Here is a 24,170-nt window from a genome sequence, read left to right on the forward strand (position 1 = left end):
CTACATTTGGTGCCGAAACCCAGGACACCAAACCCAGAGTTTTTGCAGTTTACTAACATTGGTGCCGAAACCCGGAATACCAAATGCAGAGCTTTTGCAGTTTACTAACATATACCATGTTTATTTTTCTAGATCTGGGATACCTCACTCAGAAAGATTTTTTTCAAGTTCCATCCATTTGCCTGCAAATTTCAGGATCTCATTGTTTTTAAATGTACCACATTCTCTTTATCCATTCTTTGGTTAAGGGGCATCTAAGATGTTTCCAGGTTCTGGGTATTATGAACAATGCTACTATGAATGTAGTTGAGCAAGTATCCATGTGGTATCATTGAGAATCATTTGGGCATATACCCAAGAGTGGTATAACTACGTCTTGAGGAAGATTGATTCCCAATTTTCTAAGAAACTTCTATATTGATTTCCAAAGTGACTGTACAAGTTTGCAATCCCACCAACAATGGAGGAGTATTCCCCTTACTCCACTTCTCTCCAACAGGAGCTATCATCAGTGTTTTCTATCTTAGCCATTCCAACAGTTGTAAGATGATATCTGAGTCATTTTGATTTGCATTTACCTAATGACTAAGGATGTTGAGCAACTCCTTCAATGTCTTTTGGCCATCTGAGATTCTTCTGTTGAGAATTCTGTTTAGATTTGTGTCCCACATTTTGATCAGATTACTTAGTATTTTGATGTCTAGTTGCTTGAGTTCTTTATATATTTTGGAGATCAGCCCTTTGTCAGATGTGGGGTTGGTGAAGATCTTTTCCCATTCTATAGGCTGTCATTTTATCTTATTGACCATATCATTTGCCTTACAAGAGCTTTTCAGTTTCAGGAGGTCCCATTTATTATTGATCTCAGTGTCTGAGAATATAAGTGTCTGGGAATATAAAAGTGATAAGTGGGAATATAAAAATGATAAGTGTCTGATAATATAAGTGTCTGGGAATATAAAAGTGATAAGATAAAAATGCAGGTTATTTAATCTCATTTTAAAAGAACAACTACTAGCTTTAAATATTTACATTGATATGGATCTCTGCATATTGGTAAGAATTTATGGTTATTTTTGTTAGAACATGTCTACTCTTGTTCAAGCATTATACCCATATAACTCATTTAGCAATGTAATGAAAATTTCCATTCCTTGAAAATTATTTTAGCAACTAAGTATGGTATAAAGAGATGCAAGTTAGTAGTTATTTATAACAATCAAACTTGTAGTCATATAAAGTATGTTTTGAAGATCAAACAGAGACATATTTTAGATAGACAGGTTGTCTTCAAACACTTCAGAGATTTACAGAATATGATATTTAAGATATTTTAATAATGTAGGCATTTTTTTGACAAGGAGACATGTCTGCTCCTGGAAGTACCAATATACATCAGAGAAGATGATGGGCATTGAAGAAAATCCACATGAGCTTACTATCATTGTGGCAAAAGAGAGCCACTGGACAAGAAAGTGCTCTTGCCTCAACTGCTGGCACTTTGTGTCCAAACTGGACAAGCGGGACACAAAAGAAAGCAGCTGCCAAAATTTTGCCAAGACTAAGTAGAACAGCCCTTCAGAACAATCTGCATCACAGAAAAGTCAGTCAGATATTCTGGGCCTTTAGTCTGAAGAGGGATGCCCCAATATTACAGATGAACTTTGGCTGACTATCTAGGCAGCTAGCTGTTGCTGTCATTTCTCACAATTTTTGGAAGTCATTTGCACTCCTTGCATATGGAGGAAATATTATTCCTTTCTCCAATCTCTGAGGAAGTTGAAGATTTTACAGCTATAGTTATAGTTTTCCTTGTTACACCACAGAAAATAAACTCACAGGTAAAGTGAATAAGATTGAGCGACATTAAAAGATAATTTTGATAATGCAAATTAGGGTAGAAAATGAATTAGGTACAACTTTTGGAATCACCAAAATCGGATAGATATTGGAATCTTTTCTCTGAATTTGTCAAATGTTTATTGACTAGACATTTTTGATGTATTTATTGCCTATATATTGTATTTAGTCATGTACCTATTGTATATAGTTTTTCTATATTATTTTACCCTACTTTCTTTAAATTTAGACAAAAAGGAGAAATGTGGTAATATTTTGCTTGTGCTCTAAAAATAAAGCTTACCTGGAAATCAGAGGGCAGTGCTAGTCATGAGTTAACCATAGAGGCCAAGCAATGCTGTCACATACCTTTAATCCTAGCACTTGGGTGAAGGAAACAGGAAATGATGTGGCTGGGCAGAGAGAGGAAGTGATAAGATGGGGTGTAGACAGGAACTTGACTCCCTTTCCAGGCTGGTGAGATAAGATTTGGTGAGATTTCATAGATTTGGTGAGATAAGAGGTGATGTGGCTAGCTCCTTTGTCTCTCTGATCTTTCAGCATCTAGGCTGATATCTAGCTCTGAGTCTTTATTTTACTACCCATCAGAATTCAAGCTACAATGGAAACGTGTTCTAACCTTCACTGAGGACTTAGCCCTTCATACTGGTTGTCAGCTGTGGGGATCCTTGCAAATGCTATGGGTGGCAGAGAAATAAACATTGAAAGACAAGAAGGAAACACAGTTCAGCATGACTTAGTTGTCCTGGCTGGTACAAACTTCTGGAGTCTGAAAACAAACAGTTTGTTTTAAGCATATTGAAACAGTACACTTTGAAGGGAAAAAAAAGTATCCCAATATAATGCAGTCCCTAATGCAAAAGGAAGTATAATGACATTCAGAATCAAAACAGTGTACATGTAATTTTTTGCAAAACATAGACTGTAGAGATCGGCTACCCGTATTAGTTTAAGGGTCTAGGGAAAGTTCTTATGTGTTCTCGATCACAAATAGCTTAGTGGTCATTGGCTATTAACCAAATCTGGTCCTGGTTTTCAGAGCCTGAGGGAGTACCTGGCTATGCAGATAATTTACACAAAGACTATTAAGCATCTTCGGTCCTTATTTTGGGAGCTTGATATAGCCTGGCCTTTCAGAGAAAACAGTGGTTATATAGACTACTAGCTACTTCCAGACCTGCTTATATGAGATTGATAGAATCTGACCCTTCAGACAACAGAGATCACCAGGCTATTGATCACTTTTAATTTCCATCTCTCTAGGAAAAAATTAGGCTCTATGCCTGTTTTTTGAAAAGACAACCATGGATTATTGATTTTCCTGGTTTCCCTAGTGGTCATTGAGCACAAATATTTTGTTTTCCTAACAAGTATTCATAATGAAAAATTAAATAGAAAGTTTTCAGGAAAATGGAATCAACTGAAAATCAGAGTTTATCATAATGAGCAAGTTTCAGAAAGATAAAATACTACATATTTCACTATGTAGTATTAAATAAAAATTGTTTCTATAATTTTATTTTTTATTAGTTTTTATTTTAGAAAACAAAATATAACGTTTCTTTTTTGCATATACACGTATGTTATACTGTGTGTGTGTATGTGTGTGTGTGTGTGTGTGTGTGTGTGTGTGAGAGAGAGAGAGAGAGAGAGAGAGAGAGAGAGAGAAACAATGCCATCTCTTATGATAATCCATGAGACTTGTAGACTCAGATGTGACAGATAAGAAGAGGAGAATGAAAAGGGTTGGAGAATAAAGGATGGTGCATAAGAAGTTCATGTAACAGGAAAGCAGAAGAGAGAATCAACTAGAAGTAGAAAGAAAACCAGCAGGAGCAGTGGGGTGTGATCTAAAGTCTTCCAAGAACAAATTCAGGCATTTCTCAGACACATCAGGCCGAGTTCTAAAACACTATATAGAGACCAAAAGCCATCTTGGAACATCTACAGCAACCCCTTCCAAGATTCAGGGACCATCACAAAAGAAGGCTTTGAAAAGAACATAAAAGCTAGAAGATGGGAAGGAGTACAGTGAGAGGCTGGTCTCTGAACATGACAAGGCTGTTATACAAATGAAAGCGCCACAACTGTAAAACTACCTAGTCAATCAACAGACATGAATATGCATGTAAAAGGAACTGTTTATTTTGCATTAGAAGTAACAAATTTAGAAATGTGTGGTCAGTAACTGAAACCTCACACATCCTGTGGGTCCTACTACCTCACAAGTACCTGTGGTTTTGAATGCACACTAACAAGAAGCTAACGGGACTGCAGCTATATCAGCATTTAAACCCACAAAAAACATCTTCCTGTGTCCCAGTGAGTCCTTAATGAAAGTCAGTTATCAAGAAAGACAGAGCTCCCACAAAATCTAAACTTCTCTTAACAGGGAGACTAACTTATTTTAGTGGCAGGCAAGGATAACCTCCTAAGCATTCTGCTAATGTGACTGTAACTGTCTGGAGCTGTGGGGTTTGGCTGCCTCTCTTCAACCAATGACAAACTGTCTGGGTTTCAGGGTGAATGAAAATTATTGAGAGGAGACTGAGGGAAAGAAAACTGCATGGAAACCCTCAAGACTGTGCTTATTTTGAAAAGAAAAATGTGTTATGAATATACATAAAGACATGTGAGAGTTAGAGATATTTATAAGAAATGATAGACTGGGGGGCACATGCCTTTAATCCCAGCACTTGGGAGGCAGAGTAAGGCAAATATCTGTGAGTTCAAGGCCAGCCTGGTCTATAGAGCAAGACCCAGGACAGGCACAAAATTACACAGAGAAATCTGTCTCAAAAAAAAGAAGAAGAAATGATAGACAGAATGACAAACAGAGGTAAATAGATAATGAGTAGAATAAAGTTGTGTAAAAAGAGATGATTGAAAAATAGATTAATAAAACACAAATACATAAATAATTGACAGATCATTTTACTGATAGAATGAAGAGGATAGAAAAAAAAAGATGATTGATAGCTAATGCATATATATGTATGTAGACAGGTAATAGATAGATAGATGATAGATACATACATACATATAGATACATAGAAATAACCAAACTGACTAGATACATGACAGATAAATAATAGATTCAGAGATGAGAGATAGATAATAAGTGCTAGAAAGATAGCTACCAACATGATTACAGGTCACAGTGACATACATAGTTGATATACCCAAACTTATTGTCAGATCATTAAGTACATAAATAAAATATTGTAGAGGTATAATACAAGGAAGTTAACAGCACACCGAAAGCTCTAGAACTAAAAGAGGAAATCACACCCCAGCAGGAGGATAGGGCAAGAAATAATCAAACTCATGGTTGAACTTAACATGATACCAACTTAATAAATACAAAGAATCTATAAAACAACTTATTCATCAGAAAAATCAATAAGATTTACAAACCCTTAGTCAACTTAATTAAATCATAGGAAGAATATCTAAATTAAGAAATAAGACATGGACATAGGACATAAAAAAGACAAAGGTAAATCAAAGGAATCATACTTTACAAACCTGTACTGCACCAAATTGGAAAATCTGAAAGAAATGGATAATTTTATCTATGTACAACACTTATAAAGGATAAAGATTAAATGAAGATTACATAATAATTTAAGTAGACCTGTAATACTTATTGAAATCAAAGCACTCAATAAAACATATCCCTAGGCAAAAAAAATTGATTTAGCACAAAATTCTGCCATAATGTCAATATTCCTCCAGTTATTCCACAAAATACAAAAAGGGTATTCTATGAGGCCACAGTCACCCTGATACACAAACCAAGCTATGGTCCTTGGTAAAAGGCAAAAGGCAATTGTAAAAGGGGAGTCTCCTTTAGCATAGTATGAGAGCACACACTGATTAAATGGTGGGTGAATCTGTGCATGTGAGTTCTGGTGCTTGTAAGGGCAAAAGAGGGCATTGGTTGGATCCCCTGGAGCTGGAGTCACAGGCAGTTGTGAGCCTCCTTCTGTGAGCACTGGGAACTGAAGTTGGGTCCTCTGCAAGTTCAGAACACACTCTAAATGGATAAGTGATTTCTCTAGCCCTGCACATTCAACATTCTTTACCAAACACACCAGAAATGAATTTTTATGTCGTGTTGTTTCACTTCATTGTTGAATGGTTGACATGGAAATATCTGAGAATGTTTAATATGTAAAATTTGACAACTTGTCTTTGCATATTTTCAGACATTTTTATTTTACCAGGCTCTTTCCTGACTCTACAGCACTTTATTTCAGCAGGACATACACTATTCTCGACAATGAACCTAGATATGAAACATCAATATTCTCATGATGTATTTCTAGAAGATTCTGTCAGAGGCCATGAAGCTGCAAAACACTGCAAAGAACTGGGAACATTTGAAACTGGACTGACTATTGGCCACAGAAATCCTAGAAGTATAGTATGCATATGTAATATTTAAGACCTGCAACATTTTATTATATTGTTAGGCTTATTGTTTCAAATAAATTATACTTAAACAATTTTTCCTTTCCTTACTCCCCTCAAACTCTCAAATATGGCCATTTTCTTCTCTCAAATTTATCTTTATTTTTAATTACCATTAAATATCTATATATGTATTCCTAATTTTATGAATGTAATCAGATTGATGTGTATAATGTTATTTATATTTACATGATTTTATATTTACATTTCTAACAGATGCCACCTCACAGCAAACATCTTCTTGCTCTATTTATTACAATCTTTCTTTCTCTTCTTGCATGATGTTGCCTGTGCCTTAGGTACAGGAGTTCTGCTGTAATAGATCAGCTAGACCTGGACACCTCATAATCACCTGTTCTCTCTATTTTTTGTTTTGGGGTTTGTATTGGTGTTTGTTTGATGCTAATCAATGGATTTTTTCCATTCATGTGTTTCCCCCTTCATTTCCATGTATCTATAAGGAGAATATTTAGATATCTAGAATGCAATTAGGGGTTATACTTGCATTGAGTTTGTTGCAGTTGATAAGTATGAAGCTATTTGCATTCTTATACAAGCAGTGATTCAGTCTGAACAAAACCATTTGTTGAAGATACTGTCTTATTTTCCAGTGAATGTTTTGGGTTTCTTTAGCAAAGATCAGCTATGCATATATGTCTGAATTATGTCTGGGTTTTCAAATTCATTCCGTTGATGAACCTCTCTGTCTTTTCACATACACTGTGGTGTGTTTATTCACATAGGTCTATAGTAGGATTTGAAGTTAGGAGTGGTGAGACCTCCAGCAGTTCTGTTAGTGTTCATGATGGTTTAACTATCCTGTTAGTTTCTCTGTGTGTTTACATTAAAGCCAGAAATTGTCTTTTTAAGATATGTGTAGCATTGTGTTGAAATTTTGATGTGACTGTGTAAATGGGATTCTTTAGATATCTTTTGATAGGATGGGCTTTTTTTTCTATGCTATTCCTACTGATACATGAGCATGAGAGATTCTCCATCTTTTGATATTTTTTCAACTTCTTAAAACAAATTTCAAATACAGCAAAAACTTACTTGCTTTGTTTGTTTGATTTTTAAAGAGTGTAATTTTATTATTCTAAATACCTACATGATTAATTAAGAAAATGGATAACTATAACCTGAAACTGGAATAATAGCAGTATAGTCATTTTAACTGACACATTAGGACTGTTCTTACAATATGAAAAATAATTGTTGAACATGTTGTATAGAATGCCAGAGGAAACACTGAGTCTCGAATTTAAAAAGCAAAGGAACACATCAAAACTTTTAGTACAATAATCAGATATAACCATTTTGAATAAAGGAAGTGGGTTCAAGATGCAACTCAGTTGTAGTCATGATAAATACTTTTGATGAAAAGCTAAAGTCTGAACAATTTCCAAGAAGTTATGATCCACAAAGTCAATGACAAAAGAGATTTTTTTTAACTTAGTATGAGAACATACACTTTAATCAAAGCACTTGGGAGGCAAATGAATTCAAAGTCGACCTAGCTTGGTCTACAAAGTGCATTCCAGTAATGCCAGGGCAACAGAGAAAGCCTGTAACACACAAAAAATAATGAATGTAGCAGCGAGGGCGGATGTTTCTCTTGTTATGCCCTCCGTGTTGTGGTCAGGTAGACACTGCAAGCCTCTTACGACACCCAATATGTTTTATTCTGGTTCTGCCTCTTGCCATCCAAAGCAGCACCATGCTGTCTGTGCTCCTAAACCTGATCTGCACTGGTGAGTCCTGCTGGGAGTAGATAGTGTGGAATAAGAGGGTGGAAATATCATCTTGGGAGGCTGAATTTGCCTGCCTACAACAGAAACACTGGCTTCCATGTTTTATATTTAGTGCATGAGTTCATCTTAACTAAGTAAACTCTTATTCTAATGTACAGAGGCCGAACAAGACAGGGATGTTAGATGCCCAGGCTAATGAAAAAAGAAAGATGAGATAATCATGAGTTTTTCTTTCCAGGTCTCTTGCTATTCCTGAGGACAGTGGCACAAGAAGGTGAGTCCATCTTTAAATATTGAGATACTCAGAGATCTGCCTACCTCTGCCTCCTGAGTGCTGAGATTAAAGGCGTTCGCCAAACTGGGCTACAGAGAAAGTTCCAGGAAAGGAGCAAAGCTACACAGAGAAACCCTGTGTCAAAAAAACAAAAAAAAATTGAATATTGAGATACTATCCATTGCAATAGATACGTTTCATTCTAACAGGAGAGCAGGCATCACAGGGTGTTGGCTGCTGGCTTCTGTGAGTGACTTGTTGGTGAGCCTTCTGAATTTTGAAATTAGGACTCTGAAAACCTGTCACTCAGTTCTTTCATAGATTGTCCCAGATACTGTTCTTGGCTGAATCAGACTTCAACTTTTATTGGATACACTTTTAATTTCTGGTTGTTCAGCACACGGTTTCTCTGTGTTGCCTTGACTATCCTAGAATTTACTTCGTAGACCAGGCTACCCATGAACTCAGATATTCACCTGCCTCTGTCTCCCAAGTGCTGCAATTAAAAGTGTGGGCCATAACACCCGGTAACTCATGACCAGACACTCTTTCAGCTTGAGGGATTCCACACACTTCCCTGAGCTTATTGTCAGAAACTCTGTCTGTTACAGTTTTTCTGAGAAAATTTTTATTATCTCTGAAGGAGAGTATTGTTGACATTTGTAGGCAGAGTTTTTCTTTTTTCCACTCAGCTGGTCGTCCTGTCTCCTGTGTACTGTAGGTGTTCACTCAGAAGTCTGACATTATCTGTACTGGAAGTCACTCGTGTTCTTTTCTTCTTTTGTCAATCTGATGTCAGGATCTCTCATGACAATTATTTTTTTTAAAGATTTATTTATTTATTATGTACACAGAAGACAGTGCCAGATCTCATTACAGATGGTTGTGAGCCACCATGTGGTTGCTGGGAATTGAACTCAGGACCTCTGGAAGAGCAGTCAGTGCTCTTAACCTCTGAGCCATCTCTCCAGCCCCTCTCATGACAATTATATGCTCGGTGATCTTGATGATTCGATTTGAATTTGTTTCATGTCATTTGACCATCTTTACCTGACCATTTTCAGTTTTCTTCATGTCTCAAGAGAGTTGTACAGTATTTTCTCTAAGTAAATTTTTCTCTCCTTTTTCTAAGCTTTATTTTTCTGTCTTTCTGTAAACATTATAAAATTTCTTTGTGAATTCATATAATATTTTAATAATATTCATTCTGCTCCCCAAACTCATTCTAAATGGCACCTCCATCCTCCCAAGTAAAACTCAATGTTTGTTTTCCTTTCTTGAAATTTTATGACTTACAATTTGGTATTTGGATGGTTTCAATTTATTTTCATTCAGGTTTTGTATTTACATTTCAGATCATGATCTAAGCTTACTCACTCTCCTATATTATAATCAAGTAAACTGTTGGAATGTTCTCTTAACTTTTTAATGTTTATATTTATTTGGTGAATGTGTGAGTGTGAGTAAGTGATTGAGTGAGTGTGTATGTGTGTGTGTGTGTGTGTGTGTGTGTGCATGCACCATGCACCATGGCACAAGTGTGGAGGTAGAGGAAAACCTGCTGGAATCAATTTTCTCTTTTTACTATGTGCATCCTGGCAATGGTTTTCAGAGAGTCAAGATTGGCAGAAAGAGCATTTGCCCACTTAGACATCAAGCTGGCCCATATATTCTTCCAATTCAATAGCTGATTTTTTTGTCTGTGGGGGTGGTTTACAAAATTTTTATGTTGTTGGTGATTCATTTCAAAATTTCAAAACATTTTCTACCCAGAGTTTCTTTTTTCATAGTTAGATTGCATCTTTTTACTTTTATAGAAGATGTTTTTCATTGCAAATTATATGGAGATTTCCATACATAACTATTCTATTTACATCATTTCCATCCTTGGAATGTATCCAAAGAATGTGATGACCTATGGAATAAATGCTTATTCAGTCATGTTCTTTGCTGCTCTATTTGCAATAGCCAGGACAAGTAAACAACCTGAATGTCCTTCAGCTGATGAATGGATAATGAAATTTTAACACATGTTACTGTGGAATTCTGTTCAAAGGTAAAAACAATGGAATTAGCATTGACATAGATAGAACTAGGAAATCTCATACTGAACAAGATAACCCAGGCCCAGAAAAACAAATGGCATATTTTCTCTTTTGTATGTGACTGATAGCTCCAATGCTTTATTTGTGTGTTTTATTCTCCTAACAATTGACAAGGATTTTTTATTCTTCTTTCATATATTATATTCCTACCACAGTTTCTCCTACTTCCACTTCACCAGCGAGCGTGCGCGTGTGCACACACACACACACACACACACACACACACACACACACATACACACACACACACACACACACACACACACTCTCAAACACACACTACTTATCTTCCCCATATCCACCCTTCCTTCATACCCCTTCAGAAGATAGCAAGGCTCCCTGGGATATCAACAGATCAAAGCACAAAAAGTAACATTCAGTCTAGCACATGTGCTTGTATCAACACTGAACAAGGAAACTCTATAGGAGGAACAGGATACCATGTGTAGGTATAAGAATCAGAGACAGCACCAAGTCCCAATTCTAGGAGTCCAAGAAGAACACCAAGCTAAACATCCATAACACATGTGCAGAGTACCTATCTTAGACTCATACAGGTTCCCTGATGAACTCTTCAGTCTCTGTAACTGAAGGCCATGAGCTCATCCTAATTGAATCTTTGGGTCATGTTCTGATGATGCCCTTGACCCCTCTGGCTTCTTCAACCCTTCTTCCCATCTTCCATGGGCTTCCAGAAATACTCCCTAATGTTTGGCTGTGGATCTCTGTATGAGCTGCCATCTGTTGATATATCTGTTTTGATTTTGATTTTGAGGTCTTGCATCCACTTAGACAATGGTTTTGAATGGTGAAAGAGAGCCATCTATTTGCATTCTTCTGCGTGTAGACATCCAGTTATACCATTTGTTGAAGATACTTTGTTTTTTCCATTGTATATTTCTGTCTTCTTTATCAACAATCAGGTATTCATAGCTTTGCAGATTGACATTTGGGTCTTCAATTACATTGTATTGATCAACCTCTTTGTTTTCTGGGTTTTTTGGTTTGGTTTGGTTTGGTTTGGTTTGGTTTTTTAAGACAGTGTTTATCTGTGCAGTTGTGGTGCCAAATTTCATACATACAGAGAAAGCCGACAGACTTGTGTTATTCCTGATTTTAGTGGAATTGCTTTGAGTTTCTCTCCTTTTTGTTTGATGTTGACTAAAGAGCTTCTGTATATTGCTTTTGTTATGTTTAAGTATGTTCCTTGTATCCCTCATATCCCATTATCATTAAGCCATGTTAGATTAAGTTCAAAGCCTTTTTCAGCATCTAATAAAAAATTATGTGAATTTTTTTCAGGAGTATATGGTGGATTGCCTTGACAGATTTTCATATATTGAAATACCCGTACTTCTCTATGATGGAGTCTCCTTGATCACTTTGGAAATCCTTTAATGTGTTCTTGGATGTATTTTTGCAAGTGTTTAATGGAATATGTTTGCATCAGTGCTCATGAGAGAGATTGGCCTGTAATTATATTTTTATTGAACCATTGCATGATTTGGGTATCAGGTAACTGTGCTTTCATAAAATGAAGCAATGTTACTTCTGTTTCTAAGAATAATTTGAGAAATATTGGCATTATCTCTTCTTAAGTCTGGAAGAATTCTTCACTAGAATTTACTGACTCTACTTTTTTCTTTGGGAAACTTTTATGGAGAATTTATGTTTCCTTAGGGGTTATAGGGCTATTTGTATTGTTTATCTGACCTTGATTTACTTTGGAAAGTGGTAGCTAATGAGAAAATTATTCATTTTCTTAGATTTTTCAGTTTTGTGGATTACAGGTTTTTAATGTGTGCCCTAGTGATGCATTTGTTGTCTTAGATGTGTCTTGTTATGTCCCACATTTCATTTCTGACTTTGTTAATTTGTGTATTTTCTGCCTGCCTTTTAGCTAATATGAATTAGGTGGTGTAGCTGAAAGTTTTCCCTGGTATTGCCCAAACCCACAGATCCCACAGCAGATTCTAAAATAATCACTTAAACTCAGCCCATTTCTGTTCATCTTTTTGCTGCCATGTGCTCTGTGGCTTTACCTGTGTGCCATTACATGCTGCTTCCTAGACAGCAGGCTGTCATCTCCTGACTCAGCTTTCCTGTTCCCAAAAATATCATTGTCTGCTTATCCTGCCTATACTTCCTGCCTGGCTACTGGCCAATCAGCATTTTATCAACCAGTTGGAGCAACACATATTCACAGCATATAGAACATCACACAGCAAGTTGGTGTCCATTCTGTTGATTTTCTCAAAGAACAAACTCTTCATTTTACTGATTCTTTATATTATTTTCTTTGTTTCTCCTTTGTTGATGTCAACCCTCAGTTAGATTATTCCCTGCTGTCTTGGATGTGTTTGCTATTTTTTCTAGATCTTTCAGGTGTGCTGTTAAGTTGCTAATATGCAATCTCTTTAATTTATATATGTAGGCACGTAAAGTTATGAACTTTTCTCTTAGCACTGTTCTCATTGTGTCCCATTGGTGTGGGTATGTTTTGCATTCATTTTCATTGAACTGTGTAATGTTTTTCATTTATTTCTTACTTTGGTCTTGGCCCAGTTTTCTTTCAGTATAGCGTTCTTAACTTTCTATGAGTTTGCAGGCTTTCTTTTGTTTCTGTTTCCTAGAATTCCAGCTTCAAACTATAGTGGTCTGATATAATTCAGGGGTTATTTAAAGTTTCTTGTATCTGTAGAAACTTGTTCTGTGAAAGAGTATGTGGTCAATTTTTGAAAAAAAAATCATGAGGTGCTGAGAAGAAGGTATATTCTTTAGCATTTGGGTGATATGTGATGTGGATAGCTATTATGTTCATTTGGGACACCATGTCTGTTAAGTCCAGTGTTTCTCTGTTTTCTTTCCTCCAACAAGACCACAGCAACCCCAACAAGGCCACTCCTCCTAATAGCCCACTCCCTTTCAGGCCATTGCCTTTCAAATCACCACAGAAGTCTATTTTGTTAGATATTAGTATGGAAAAACCAACCTGCTTCTTATATCCATTTGCTTAGAAATTCTTGGACCAGTGCTTTATTCTGAGATAATGAGGTGATGTTTACCTTCAATATTAGGGGTGTTTCTAGTATGGAACAAAAGGATGGGTCCTGTTTGCACACTATTTTGCTAGTCTGGATCTTTTTATTAAGGAATTGTGTCCATTGATATTGAAAAATATTAATAACCGATGATTGTTAATTTCTGCTATTTTGGTGGGGGTAGTGGTAGTCTCCCTCTCTGTCTCTCTCTCTCTTTGTGTGTGTGTGTGTATGTGTGTGTGTATGTGTGTGTGTGTATATGTTGGCAAGTACATGAACATACATGTTCTTCCATTATTTGCCTTTACTAGTGTGAAAATATTTATTTCCTGTTTTTACATGAGTGTAGTTAATATTATTGGGATGAAGATGTCTTTCTAGTATATCTGTGGGGCTGGATCTCAAGACAGATATTGTTCAAATTTGACTTTATCTTGGAATATGTTGCTTTTCCCATATATGGTGATTGAAAGTTTTGCTGGATGGTGGGTCAAGAACTGTGGCAGCATATTGACTCTTGGGAAACTGAACCTACTGATTCAGAGAGCTACATGTGGTGGAGGGCAGCCTATCTGCTCTTCATGCTGGTGGAGCATTCACCTGTTCTTCTGACTGTTCTGGCCTGTCCATGAGCAGCAGCTATCTGCCCATGTTTTGTTGGTGGTTTCTTATACTTCTGTAAACTAATTAAAAACACTCTGGGAATTATTCATCATGGGGTTTATAGGTCTCCTTTTTTGTGTTTACTTCTTGAGTCTCACCATTGTTCTCTGTAATGTTTTACGTCTCTGATTTCCATGCTTATGCTCTTACACTTGTGTGCCTGTGCACTAATAATAATGAACTCCTCTGCCATGGAGAGGAGTTCAGTGTTGCTACATAGTCCTTTACTATTTAGTATAACTGGTGATAGTAGTCAGGTCAACTTGTTGCAACCCTGGATTGACTGAATTTGGTGTGAGCTTCTATAGTTTGGCTGGTTTCCTTCCTGTATTTTGAGATTAGATGCTGTTGCTGGATGTACTTCCTGGTGCTTTAAAAGGCCTGAAAACACTCTGAAATAAAGAACAGTCCCTGGCTAGGGTCTATGATGTTTGCTGGGTGGCCAGTGTTGCAAGATGTCCACCAGAGCTGACTGGTAGTATAGCTTGGAGTCTACATAGTGGTGAATACAGAGAGCTGCTGTTGTCTCCTTCCTCTACAAGTTGGATGCAGATAAATTAACAAGTTTCATGAGCTGGCAATTATCAGTCCAAATCCATTCTAAATATACATAAATAAGGTGCTGAGCAATACTAGACTCCCAATATTTCACATAAAAGGAGCCTTGAAATGATGGAGGAACTATGTATATATCAGCCTCTAGTTTATCACACTTAGTATAGAAACATGAACCTGTATAAACTCTGTGAATGAAAATTTTTACAAAAGTACATGAGGGCAAATTATTTCTTAAGACTCATTCCTCATCATTGTTCTAGATCTTCTCACTTCTGTGGTCCTGTTGGCTATCTCTCCCTCATCCATGAGTTTAAGAACATTCACGATATACTTCTCACTGGAATATTGTTAGAATTCTGGAGCTGGTGCATCAAGAACTGTCATTTTCTGCTCCCTTGGTGGCATCAATTCTGATCTATCATCTCAATCACATTAACCTTTCCTTCTACACTTCTGGTGTAATTTCTTCTTAAATTATATTATTGTCATTATGAAATTTGCTTCATTATTCAAAACTCAAAATTCTCAGCTAGAATATCTTAACATGAAAGATATATCATATCCAACATACCATATATATATATATATATATATATATATATATGGTAATTTGGATAACACCTACAGTCTTTGTCTTAGGGTTTTTATTGCTCTGAAGAGACACCATGACCATGGAAATTCTAAGAAAGGAAAACATCTGATTGAGGTTGACTTACAGTTCAGAGTTTTTCCATTAAAATAATCATAGAAAACCTAGCAGTGTGTAGGCAGTCAGGATGATAATGCTAGAGAAGGAGCGGAGATTTCTGCATTTTGATCCACTGGCAGAAGAAGGAGACTGTGTTTCACACTGCTAATAGCTTGAGTTAACAGACCACAAAGTGTGCCTCCACAGTGACACACTTCCTCCAATAAGGCCACACCTACTCCAATGAGGCCATGTCTCTTATTAGTGATATTCCTTATGTGCCATGTAATTAAACAGAAGAGTCTATGTGGACCACAACTATTCAAAAAACCACAGTCTTTTACACTCATCATTTCAAAATGGCACTATTGTGTACAACACATACAAATCTGCTCAACTCATGAAAGAAATCCATGGCAGACCAAACACTAATTGCACCAAAGCACAACTCTGTGAATCTATAGATTTACTCTGTTACTGACAGCATCGTGGATTAGGGGTTACTCATAGAAGCAAGGGTGACTCAAACCTTACTTAAAGCACACCCAAATATGAGTGATTATCATGAAGCGAAAACCCTGGAGCTCAGTGCACAACTTGCAAGCAGCCCAACAGGTCTTAGACATTAGCACTCAGAGCTCAGCTGGTCCAGTATCTTACTCTTTCTATAGAGCTGGGAAGGGCCACTGATGAATTGATTGTTTCACCTTTCCATGACAGAGAAAGTTTGTTTACTTTCTGTATCTCCTGAAAATTTCAGCCTCTTACATTGAAGCAGGGATGTTTCAATTCAGAGAAAAGTGTTATACAAAGGACCCCAAAGAAGAGAAAAATGGAGACTCAGCTCTCAGGGATGAAGGAGCATCATTAAATATTTTCTCTGTGCATTCCTCTGCAGGATATCATGACAAGCCTTCACTCTCTGCCTGGCCAAGCCATATTGTTCCTTTGGGACAGCATGTGGAACTTCGATGTGACTCTCATAGTGCCTATTACAAATTCAAGGTGTACAAAGAACATGGTAATCCTATCCCTCAGATCCAGGGAAGATCATTCCAGAAGAAAATTTTATTGGATCCTGTGACATCAGCACATGCAGGGACATACAGATGCTATGGTTTGAATTTTCATTACCCTATTAAAATTTCAGAAAAAAGTGACCCTGTGAAGATCACAATTTCAGGTTAGAAATGATGTTTTGAGTTCCTTTCATTTCCCCAAATCTCCCAACCCTGGAATTTTCAGAAACAGTGTTAGTAAGAGGTTTGGACTTATAAAGGAATATTCAACACAAAAAAATAGATAACGCTCTGGGCATAATAAAATGTAAAGGTCATGCATTTTTTTTCTAGTCCCTAAGGCTTCATGTGTGTTAAATATGTCAAGGAAAAATGGGCTGGAAGATGGAACTCAGATCTTAACAAGTTGATATCAGGATGCAAGAATATCCTGAATTATTCCAGGTCTGTAGAACTACAAGGGTTGATATAACAAAATAGGGAAAAATCCATTTGTGGGAAAAACCAGCATCATGAAGGAGACACTGTGTCCCAAACTCTGAACATGGAGGAAAGGTACAAGTGCCAAGGAATGCATGAGGCTCTAGAAGCTAGAAGACAAAAAATGGATACTTTCCTAGTGATTTCAGTAGTTACTATCCCTGAAGAAACCTGATTTATGCCATTTGGGCTTTTCAGAATTCTGATCTCCACAATACTTGTATTCATTTTAAGAATGAAATTTGTGGTAATTTTTATGATAGCAATTGGAAAATAATATAGGAACCCATGTCAAGAGCAATTTTAGAAGCATGGTTTGGATGCTCTGAGAGCAGTAAGTTCAGGATGCTAATTCATCAACATATTGGGATGAAACAATGCTTTTGATTCTGGATCAGGAATGTCTTACAGAGGTTTGAACCAAGCATAGGGCTAGAAGTGTTTCTCTGATAACCATGTTCAATACTAATTCCTTCATTCTGCCAAGGATTATACTTTATCCAAAGTTGCATTAAAAAGGACACATAGAGCAGCCTGGTGTGAAAATTGCCATGTTTCCTGCACGTTCCAGTCTTAGAAAAAGACAATAGGGCCTATGGAAGTAGGGCTCAAAAGACACATTGTCACAAAAAGCCAGTATGAAAATATTGCGATAATCCTAGTGTCAGATAAGGAGGAAATGGACACAAAGTTTGAGGAGTCTGTGTCTAGAGTTGAAATAGACAAGAACAAGTGCACTGGAGCACTCATAGGAAGAACAGACCAATTGAGGGAGAACCATAGTTCTTCAAGGACACACAGATTTTGATCAGGTTCATACAATTACTTTATTGTTAGGAATCTACAAGAAGCCTTTCCTTTTGGCCTTACCAACTCCCCTGGTGAATTTAGGAGAGAAGGTGACACTGGAGTGTCGATCAGAGATTATGTTTGACACCTTCATTTTGACTTCCCATAAAAATGGAACAATCAAGGACTCTTTCAAACTTTCTGCAGAACATCATCGTTGGAATTTCAAGGCCAAATTCTCAATAGGTCCTGTGACACCTGAACATGCTGGAACTTACAAATGCTATGGTTCTTACAATCACTCACCATATGAGTGGTCAGACTCTAGTGACCCCATTGATATAAAGATCACAGGTAAGAGGGTGCATACACACTTTTCATTCTCTTTGTGATACAGAAAAAATATTCTCTACACTAAAAGCTGTGGGAAGCCACAAGAAAATGAGTGTGGGAAATTTACATGAAGGCAACCTTGGTGAGTATTTTACTGATATAGAGAATGAAAAGAAATATACAAGAACAGACCCTTGGTTATAACATAAAGCATAGATACAGAGAGGTGCAAATGAGTCATAAGTAGAGGTACACAAAAAAATGGCAATTAGGTAAGCATAATATGAACCAGAGAGAATGAAGTCTTTCTACTAACATTCAGAATTTTCTTACTTCTACCTCAATAAGAAGTCTGTCAAGAGAGCCAGAGAGATCATGTGTCTGACCTGAGTCCAAATACATAATTGGGCTGGTTATTTAATGAATCCTTATGCCTTCACACAGGTGGAAACCAGAAAAGGCTGTGAATTAGTAAACATGGAATGTGTGCTAAGAGAAAAACTACAAAAAGACAGAAGCCTGAATGGAAACTTCAAAAGCAGAGATGGAATAATTATAGCAGATATTAAATATATCAAGACAGAGCTTCTCTGACACATGATATGCCTGGCTCTCTTGGTAGAAGTCTTATAAAGGTAGAAGCAAAAAACAAATTCTGAACTAAGTGCTTGGGAAGTAGATGACAGATCAAACTTGAGCAGTACACACACTAAGAGGAACAAGAGAGGGAAGATCACCATGGCCATTGTTCAAGAGAAATATAGATATTTATGGAATATTCTGTACTTTGAAAGAGAGATTAATTAACACACATGTAAACAGATACAACACCTACAAAGAAAAATAGAAAGATATTAGATTCTAGATTTTTATTATATATAGGATGGCAATGTTATAGGTCATGAATTTAACAAGTGCCCATGAGAGGAAGAAATATTTAATATTTAATATTTAATATTGAGGGATGGGAAATAAATGAAAGGAGTAGGAAATGAGGGGAATAAAGAGATCAGCCAATCTGGTCCAAGGGAGGGAAGAGGGGAAAAAATGAACAAAAGGAGCTGTATGAGAATGTTATAATGAAGACTGTTACTTGGTATGCTAATTAAAACAAAATCATGATTAATTCTAATTGAACCCATTGACTTGCAAAACAATTGGAAAAATTGAAATATAGAGAAGAGAAATTGGTAAAATGAATGTGATTATTGGAAGTAGAAGGTCAATAAAGAATACTAGCCTTAATATGGTTAATATTGTACATCTATAATTATATATGTAACAACAATTTTTTAAAATATTAAATGATATATAGTTTAATTTCAAAACTTAAAACAAGCATAAAATATATTATGTTTGCATAGGAATATTTCATAATGAAATTGAGTGCTAGATAAAATTAATTATGCTCACAAAAACAAACTTTAAAAGACAGATGGAATGAACCCATGCAAATAGAGGGAGAAAATGTCATTAAGCAAAAATTGGAAAAAATAGTCTATGACAGAGTGAGGTCATAGACTAAATATGGTAACATAGAAATAAAGAGAGAGAAGGAGCGAAAGAGAGGAGAAGAGAAAGGGAGAAATAGAGAGGGGGAGATGGTAAGAGGCAGAGAGAGATCAAAGAAATAGAAGCATGTAGCGGGAACACTGAGGATGAATGAACACTGGTAACTAACTGTCTCTTCCTCTTTTCTTCCAGGTTTCTACAAGAATCCTTCTCTGTCAGCCCTGATGGGCCCTGTGGTGATCTCAGGAGAGAACATGACCTTGTCCTGTGTCTCTGCCCTTCAGTTTGACATGTTCCATTTGTCCAGGGAAGGGGTACCTGAGGGAAATGGTCTGCCTGCAGTGCAGAACCAAAATGAGACATTCCAGGCAGATTTCCTTCTTGGTCCTGTGGTACCAGCAGGGAACTATAGATGCTATGGATCTTTCAGGAACTCTTCCCATGTGTGGTCCATTCCAAGCGACCCCTTGTACCTTCTTGTCACTGGTAAGAGAACTTCATTTATATATCATATACTGAAGCCATGTCTCAGAATTCTCCAATTGATGATAGAGAGAAAATAGCATTGGGAACTACAAAGAAGGACCGCACTGTGTTCTAATGTCGTGTGTGTGTGTGTGTGTATGTGTGTGTGTGTGTGTGTGTTACATTTATACATGTGTGTATACATATATGATATATATGTACATGTATTTATATATGTATGGGTATATACGACATGTGTACATATATATGTGATTATGCATAGCTTTAGACATACACATAATAATAGTTTTCAATGAAAAAGAGGATATCAATTTAAGAGTGTTGTGAGGATATGAGAAACTTGGAGAAAGGGTTGTTGGGAGGGACTGGAGAGAGGAAAGGGAGGGGAAAGGGAAAGAATTATATTTCAACTAAAAACCTTTTGTAAAAAAAAAAAAAAAAAAAAAAAAACCAACATAGAATTTGGGAGTTGGTAGCAGATTACAAAATAACAGAAAGGAGTCTCCCAAAAATGATTTATATGACTTTGCATCCACACTGGGATGTCTGTGTATAGAGGTGTATATAAAAATGGGTCAGGACAGACTCATTAGGCATGAGCTTCATATCAGTTTGGGCAGAGCAGAGATGGAGCAGCCCTCCTGAACTCTTGCTCACATAGATCTTCCCACAGCAGTCCTATGAATCATCAAAACTTGAAATCCAAAGAGAGAGCCAACACCTAGAAGCAATCCACTAAATGTCATCCTATAACTCTACAGGCTCAGCACTAAGAGGTAGAGTGGGTGGTGTTCACTGTCCAAATTTAAAAAACTTTCCTTAAGGGGAAGGCAGACAGCCTCTGAGGAACGTTCTCCCTCTCCTGTCCCCTTCTCTAATTAAATCAACAAGAAACTACTTCTTACACAGAACCAGACTCCAAAACTAGTGAGTAACTGATTCCTCTTCTAATGTGGAAACTTAGGGACCAAAAGCTCTTTGTTTAGTTTTGTTTTTTGTCTCAGCTCCTTCTTGACTCTGTATTATTATCATCATTGTCTCCCCTCTCTGATTCTTGATCTCATCAACATTAGATGTTATTTAGAGCAGCATGGGAAATTTAATGACTATTCATCTCTAATTTCTGTACCTGAGACCTTGGTAAGTGAAAAACAGAGTAAATTTTCTCCCTCCCCAGGAGCAATGAAGTTCTCATTCTAGCTCTGTTCCTCCTGGAGAGGAGGTGATGGGGACTGAAGAAGGAAACAAGTGAGCAGAAGGGAGTATTTTATATAAAAAAATACTACTTCTGACAGATTGGACTTGACTTCCTTTTTTCCCGACAAGAGAATTAAATGTTTAGTTCAAGGTGTCACAGAAGCAAAGCAGATCTAATGAGCACTGATATCAATCTCAGATTTAGCTACTGAACATGTGATTTGAACCTAGGGTCCTGTGGTTTTTTGCCACTTGCATAACACCTATATATTCCTGGATGTGTGGACCTCTGCTGGAGCATAGTCAATTTACTAGTAACAACACTCCTGAAACTGACACTCATTCTCCAACAGTCACCAATAGCCCATAGCCCCTTGACTAGGGATGGGACCTCATGTCCACCTCCACTCTCCATGATGACATTTGGCCATGCTTGAAATTGCACCATTCTTGGGCATGCTATCTCAACCTCCTGTGAAGTTCATTTTTCACCTGCCCTCATTGTACAGAAGACAGATTTCTTATAGTTACCCATAGCCTCTTTTTGCAATCTCTTCCCCCATATCTTTCAAAATGATGCTAAACATTTGGAGACCGATTTGAGATGTAAACATCTCATTTAGTGCCATAATTCTACAGTCTCTTCATCTCCACAATTTGCCCAGTTGTGGGTATCTGCATTAATCACCATCTATACCAAATATAGTTTCCTCTAATGAGAGTTGAGAAATATAGTCATATCTGGGTATAATGATAATTAATTAGAAGTCCATTTAATACTGTTTCCATTGAGCAGATTTTATTAGTGGGTTCTCCATCAAGACTCTTGTCCTAAAGCAATATTTTATCAGTTACCTATTAATCAATAACTACTATATAATCTGTCAAAATGGGGGTACTGAGATATACCTCGTATTGGGTTGACATCTTCCTCCAGAGAACCACAGAAACCTGCATATTCTGATTGGACTGTCAGTGACGATGATCCTTGCCTTCCTCATCATCCTCCTTTATTCTTGGTGCTCTGCCAAAAAGGGTAAGTCTCTGGACCAAGCCAGTGAATGTCATCTGAGTAGTGTGAGAAAACAAGAGCAGAGAAGTAGAGGTATGTTTTCTTAATTTATAAGAAAATACTTTGACCAAGACAGGAAAACTAAGACAGAGCTTTCTAGAGAAAATCCACAGCCCTTGCTCTTCCCCACAGTTTTCAGACCACTGAATAATTCCTCAATGCATCTTTGCATCCAAAGCATGCACTAATATCAAGGAGAAGGTATAATGAGAGAGAGAGAGAGAGAGAGAGAGAGAGAGAGAGAGAGAGAGAGATTGGGAGGCAGGCAGAGAAGGAGGAAGAGAAGGAGAGAGGGTGGAAAGAAGGAAGAGGACAGAGAGTATGTGCTGAAGAAAGAATTTCTAGGGTACAGCAATGTAGAAAATCTAGTTCTAATTTGCAGTGGGTGAGCAATCTTGGGTTTTACCATATCTCTCACTAGTACCTTGCATTTGAAATGAGAGTGCAAAAGTACTTTATTACATGGGTTTGATTAATTCTGTCTTCTAAAATGCAGCCATCATGGGTCAAGACTCTGAAGCAAGAGCAACACTGAACAGACAGGTAGGTCGTACTGAGTCTTCTCTCTTCCATACAGTCTAATATACCTTTATTCTCTGCAAGATTATGTGTACACAATATCACTTAATGTTTACCTCTTTCTAGGACCCTGAAAGAGAAGAAGTGCAGGAGGTGACATACTTAAAATTTGATCAGATGATCTTCAAACAAAAATTGACCACTCCCGATTCCCAGATTCCCAAGGAATTTTCCACACATCCCAGTTTATACATGGAAGTCAGGAAATGTTAAACTGAGATGAAAGATGGTCATCCCATGAATTCTCAAAGAAAGTTCTGAGGAAGACCACAGTCCCTTCTCCAGTAAAGACCAATAGATGCAGTGAAACAAAAGCTGGAATGTGAAGACAGAGGTCTCTAATTTTGGGACTATGCTTCATCATTGTAATATGGTTCTGAAAGTGGCTTTCCTTTACTTACAAAGGTTATGGTCCTTGCAACCCACTCAACAGAAATGAAACTCTTTTCCTTAGTTCATGGGTCTCTATTTAATTTCTCTCTGGCAGACCTCTATAACCTGACTGGCTGTAAGTTCTTGATGTACTTGAAGCCTTAACCATGTTGAGTATCTCACAACTGCAGATCAACAAGAGGCTCACCTTTTTATTTGTGTATGTTACTAATATGTAATCATGTTATACAACATAATGGGTTTCAAAACAATTTCATATATATCATATTCACACTCAGTAACCCCATCTTATCTTTCTAACTCTGCTCTTAGAGTTATCATTCTGAAAGCCTACGGTTAACATTGGGTTTTACCATTTGCTATACTGTATACCCCAATTGCTGTATGTCAAAGTCTTCTCTAACCAGAACCATCCTCATATTTTTTTTAAATATTTCAATGTATACATCCCCATTATCGAAACATTTTCTAAGGTGTGGTTGAATAAGCACCTCATTCTCTTCTTTTTCAATTACTTTCCTGTTGAAAAGTTAGTTCCTCAGAATTGGAACATTGCCTTTTGGAAGAAAAATAATTAAGTCACAAGAACTAAACTAAACTTCAAAAGGTTCCGGAAGATTGTGAAATATATGGAATGCAGAAGGGTCCTCCCTAATTTCATATGAGTAATAACAAAAGCTGAGGAGATCCTCCAGTTAACCAAGCTGCACAATATGCAGTGATGCAGGTTTTCTTTATCTTCACACACACTGACATTGGTAGTTGGGGGTGCACCAAATTTTGTGTCACCCATGTTCCCATAAGTATCTGAGATGGCTAATGTCACATTGACGGCTAACTATGTGTTTAAAAGTTTAAAATTTCTGTGATTAAGATAACTAGATATTGGGGTTG

At 37.0% G+C, this 24,170-nt stretch overlaps 1 protein-coding gene across 1 annotated transcript in view; it reads left to right on the top strand.

The window, feature by feature from the left end:
* Positions 1 to 23,096, top strand: part of LOC102909377 (killer cell immunoglobulin-like receptor 3DL1) — a 39,649-nt gene extending 16,553 nt beyond the window's left edge. Inside the window, exons 3-8 of the mRNA XM_076563425.1 lie at positions 16,315 to 16,599; positions 17,753 to 18,058; positions 19,742 to 20,035; positions 22,170 to 22,268; positions 22,801 to 22,847; positions 22,950 to 23,096. Coding sequence (XP_076419540.1) covers positions 16,315 to 16,599; positions 17,753 to 18,058; positions 19,742 to 20,035; positions 22,170 to 22,268; positions 22,801 to 22,847; positions 22,950 to 23,096 — 1,178 coding nt within the window. The remainder of the gene's footprint in view (positions 1 to 16,314; positions 16,600 to 17,752; positions 18,059 to 19,741; positions 20,036 to 22,169; positions 22,269 to 22,800; positions 22,848 to 22,949) is intronic.
* Positions 23,097 to 24,170: the final 1,074 nt, after the last annotated feature.

This window comes from Peromyscus maniculatus, chromosome 1, assembly GCF_049852395.1.
Source record: "Peromyscus maniculatus bairdii isolate BWxNUB_F1_BW_parent chromosome 1, HU_Pman_BW_mat_3.1, whole genome shotgun sequence".
NCBI classification, from domain to species: Eukaryota; Metazoa; Chordata; class Mammalia; order Rodentia; family Cricetidae; genus Peromyscus; species Peromyscus maniculatus.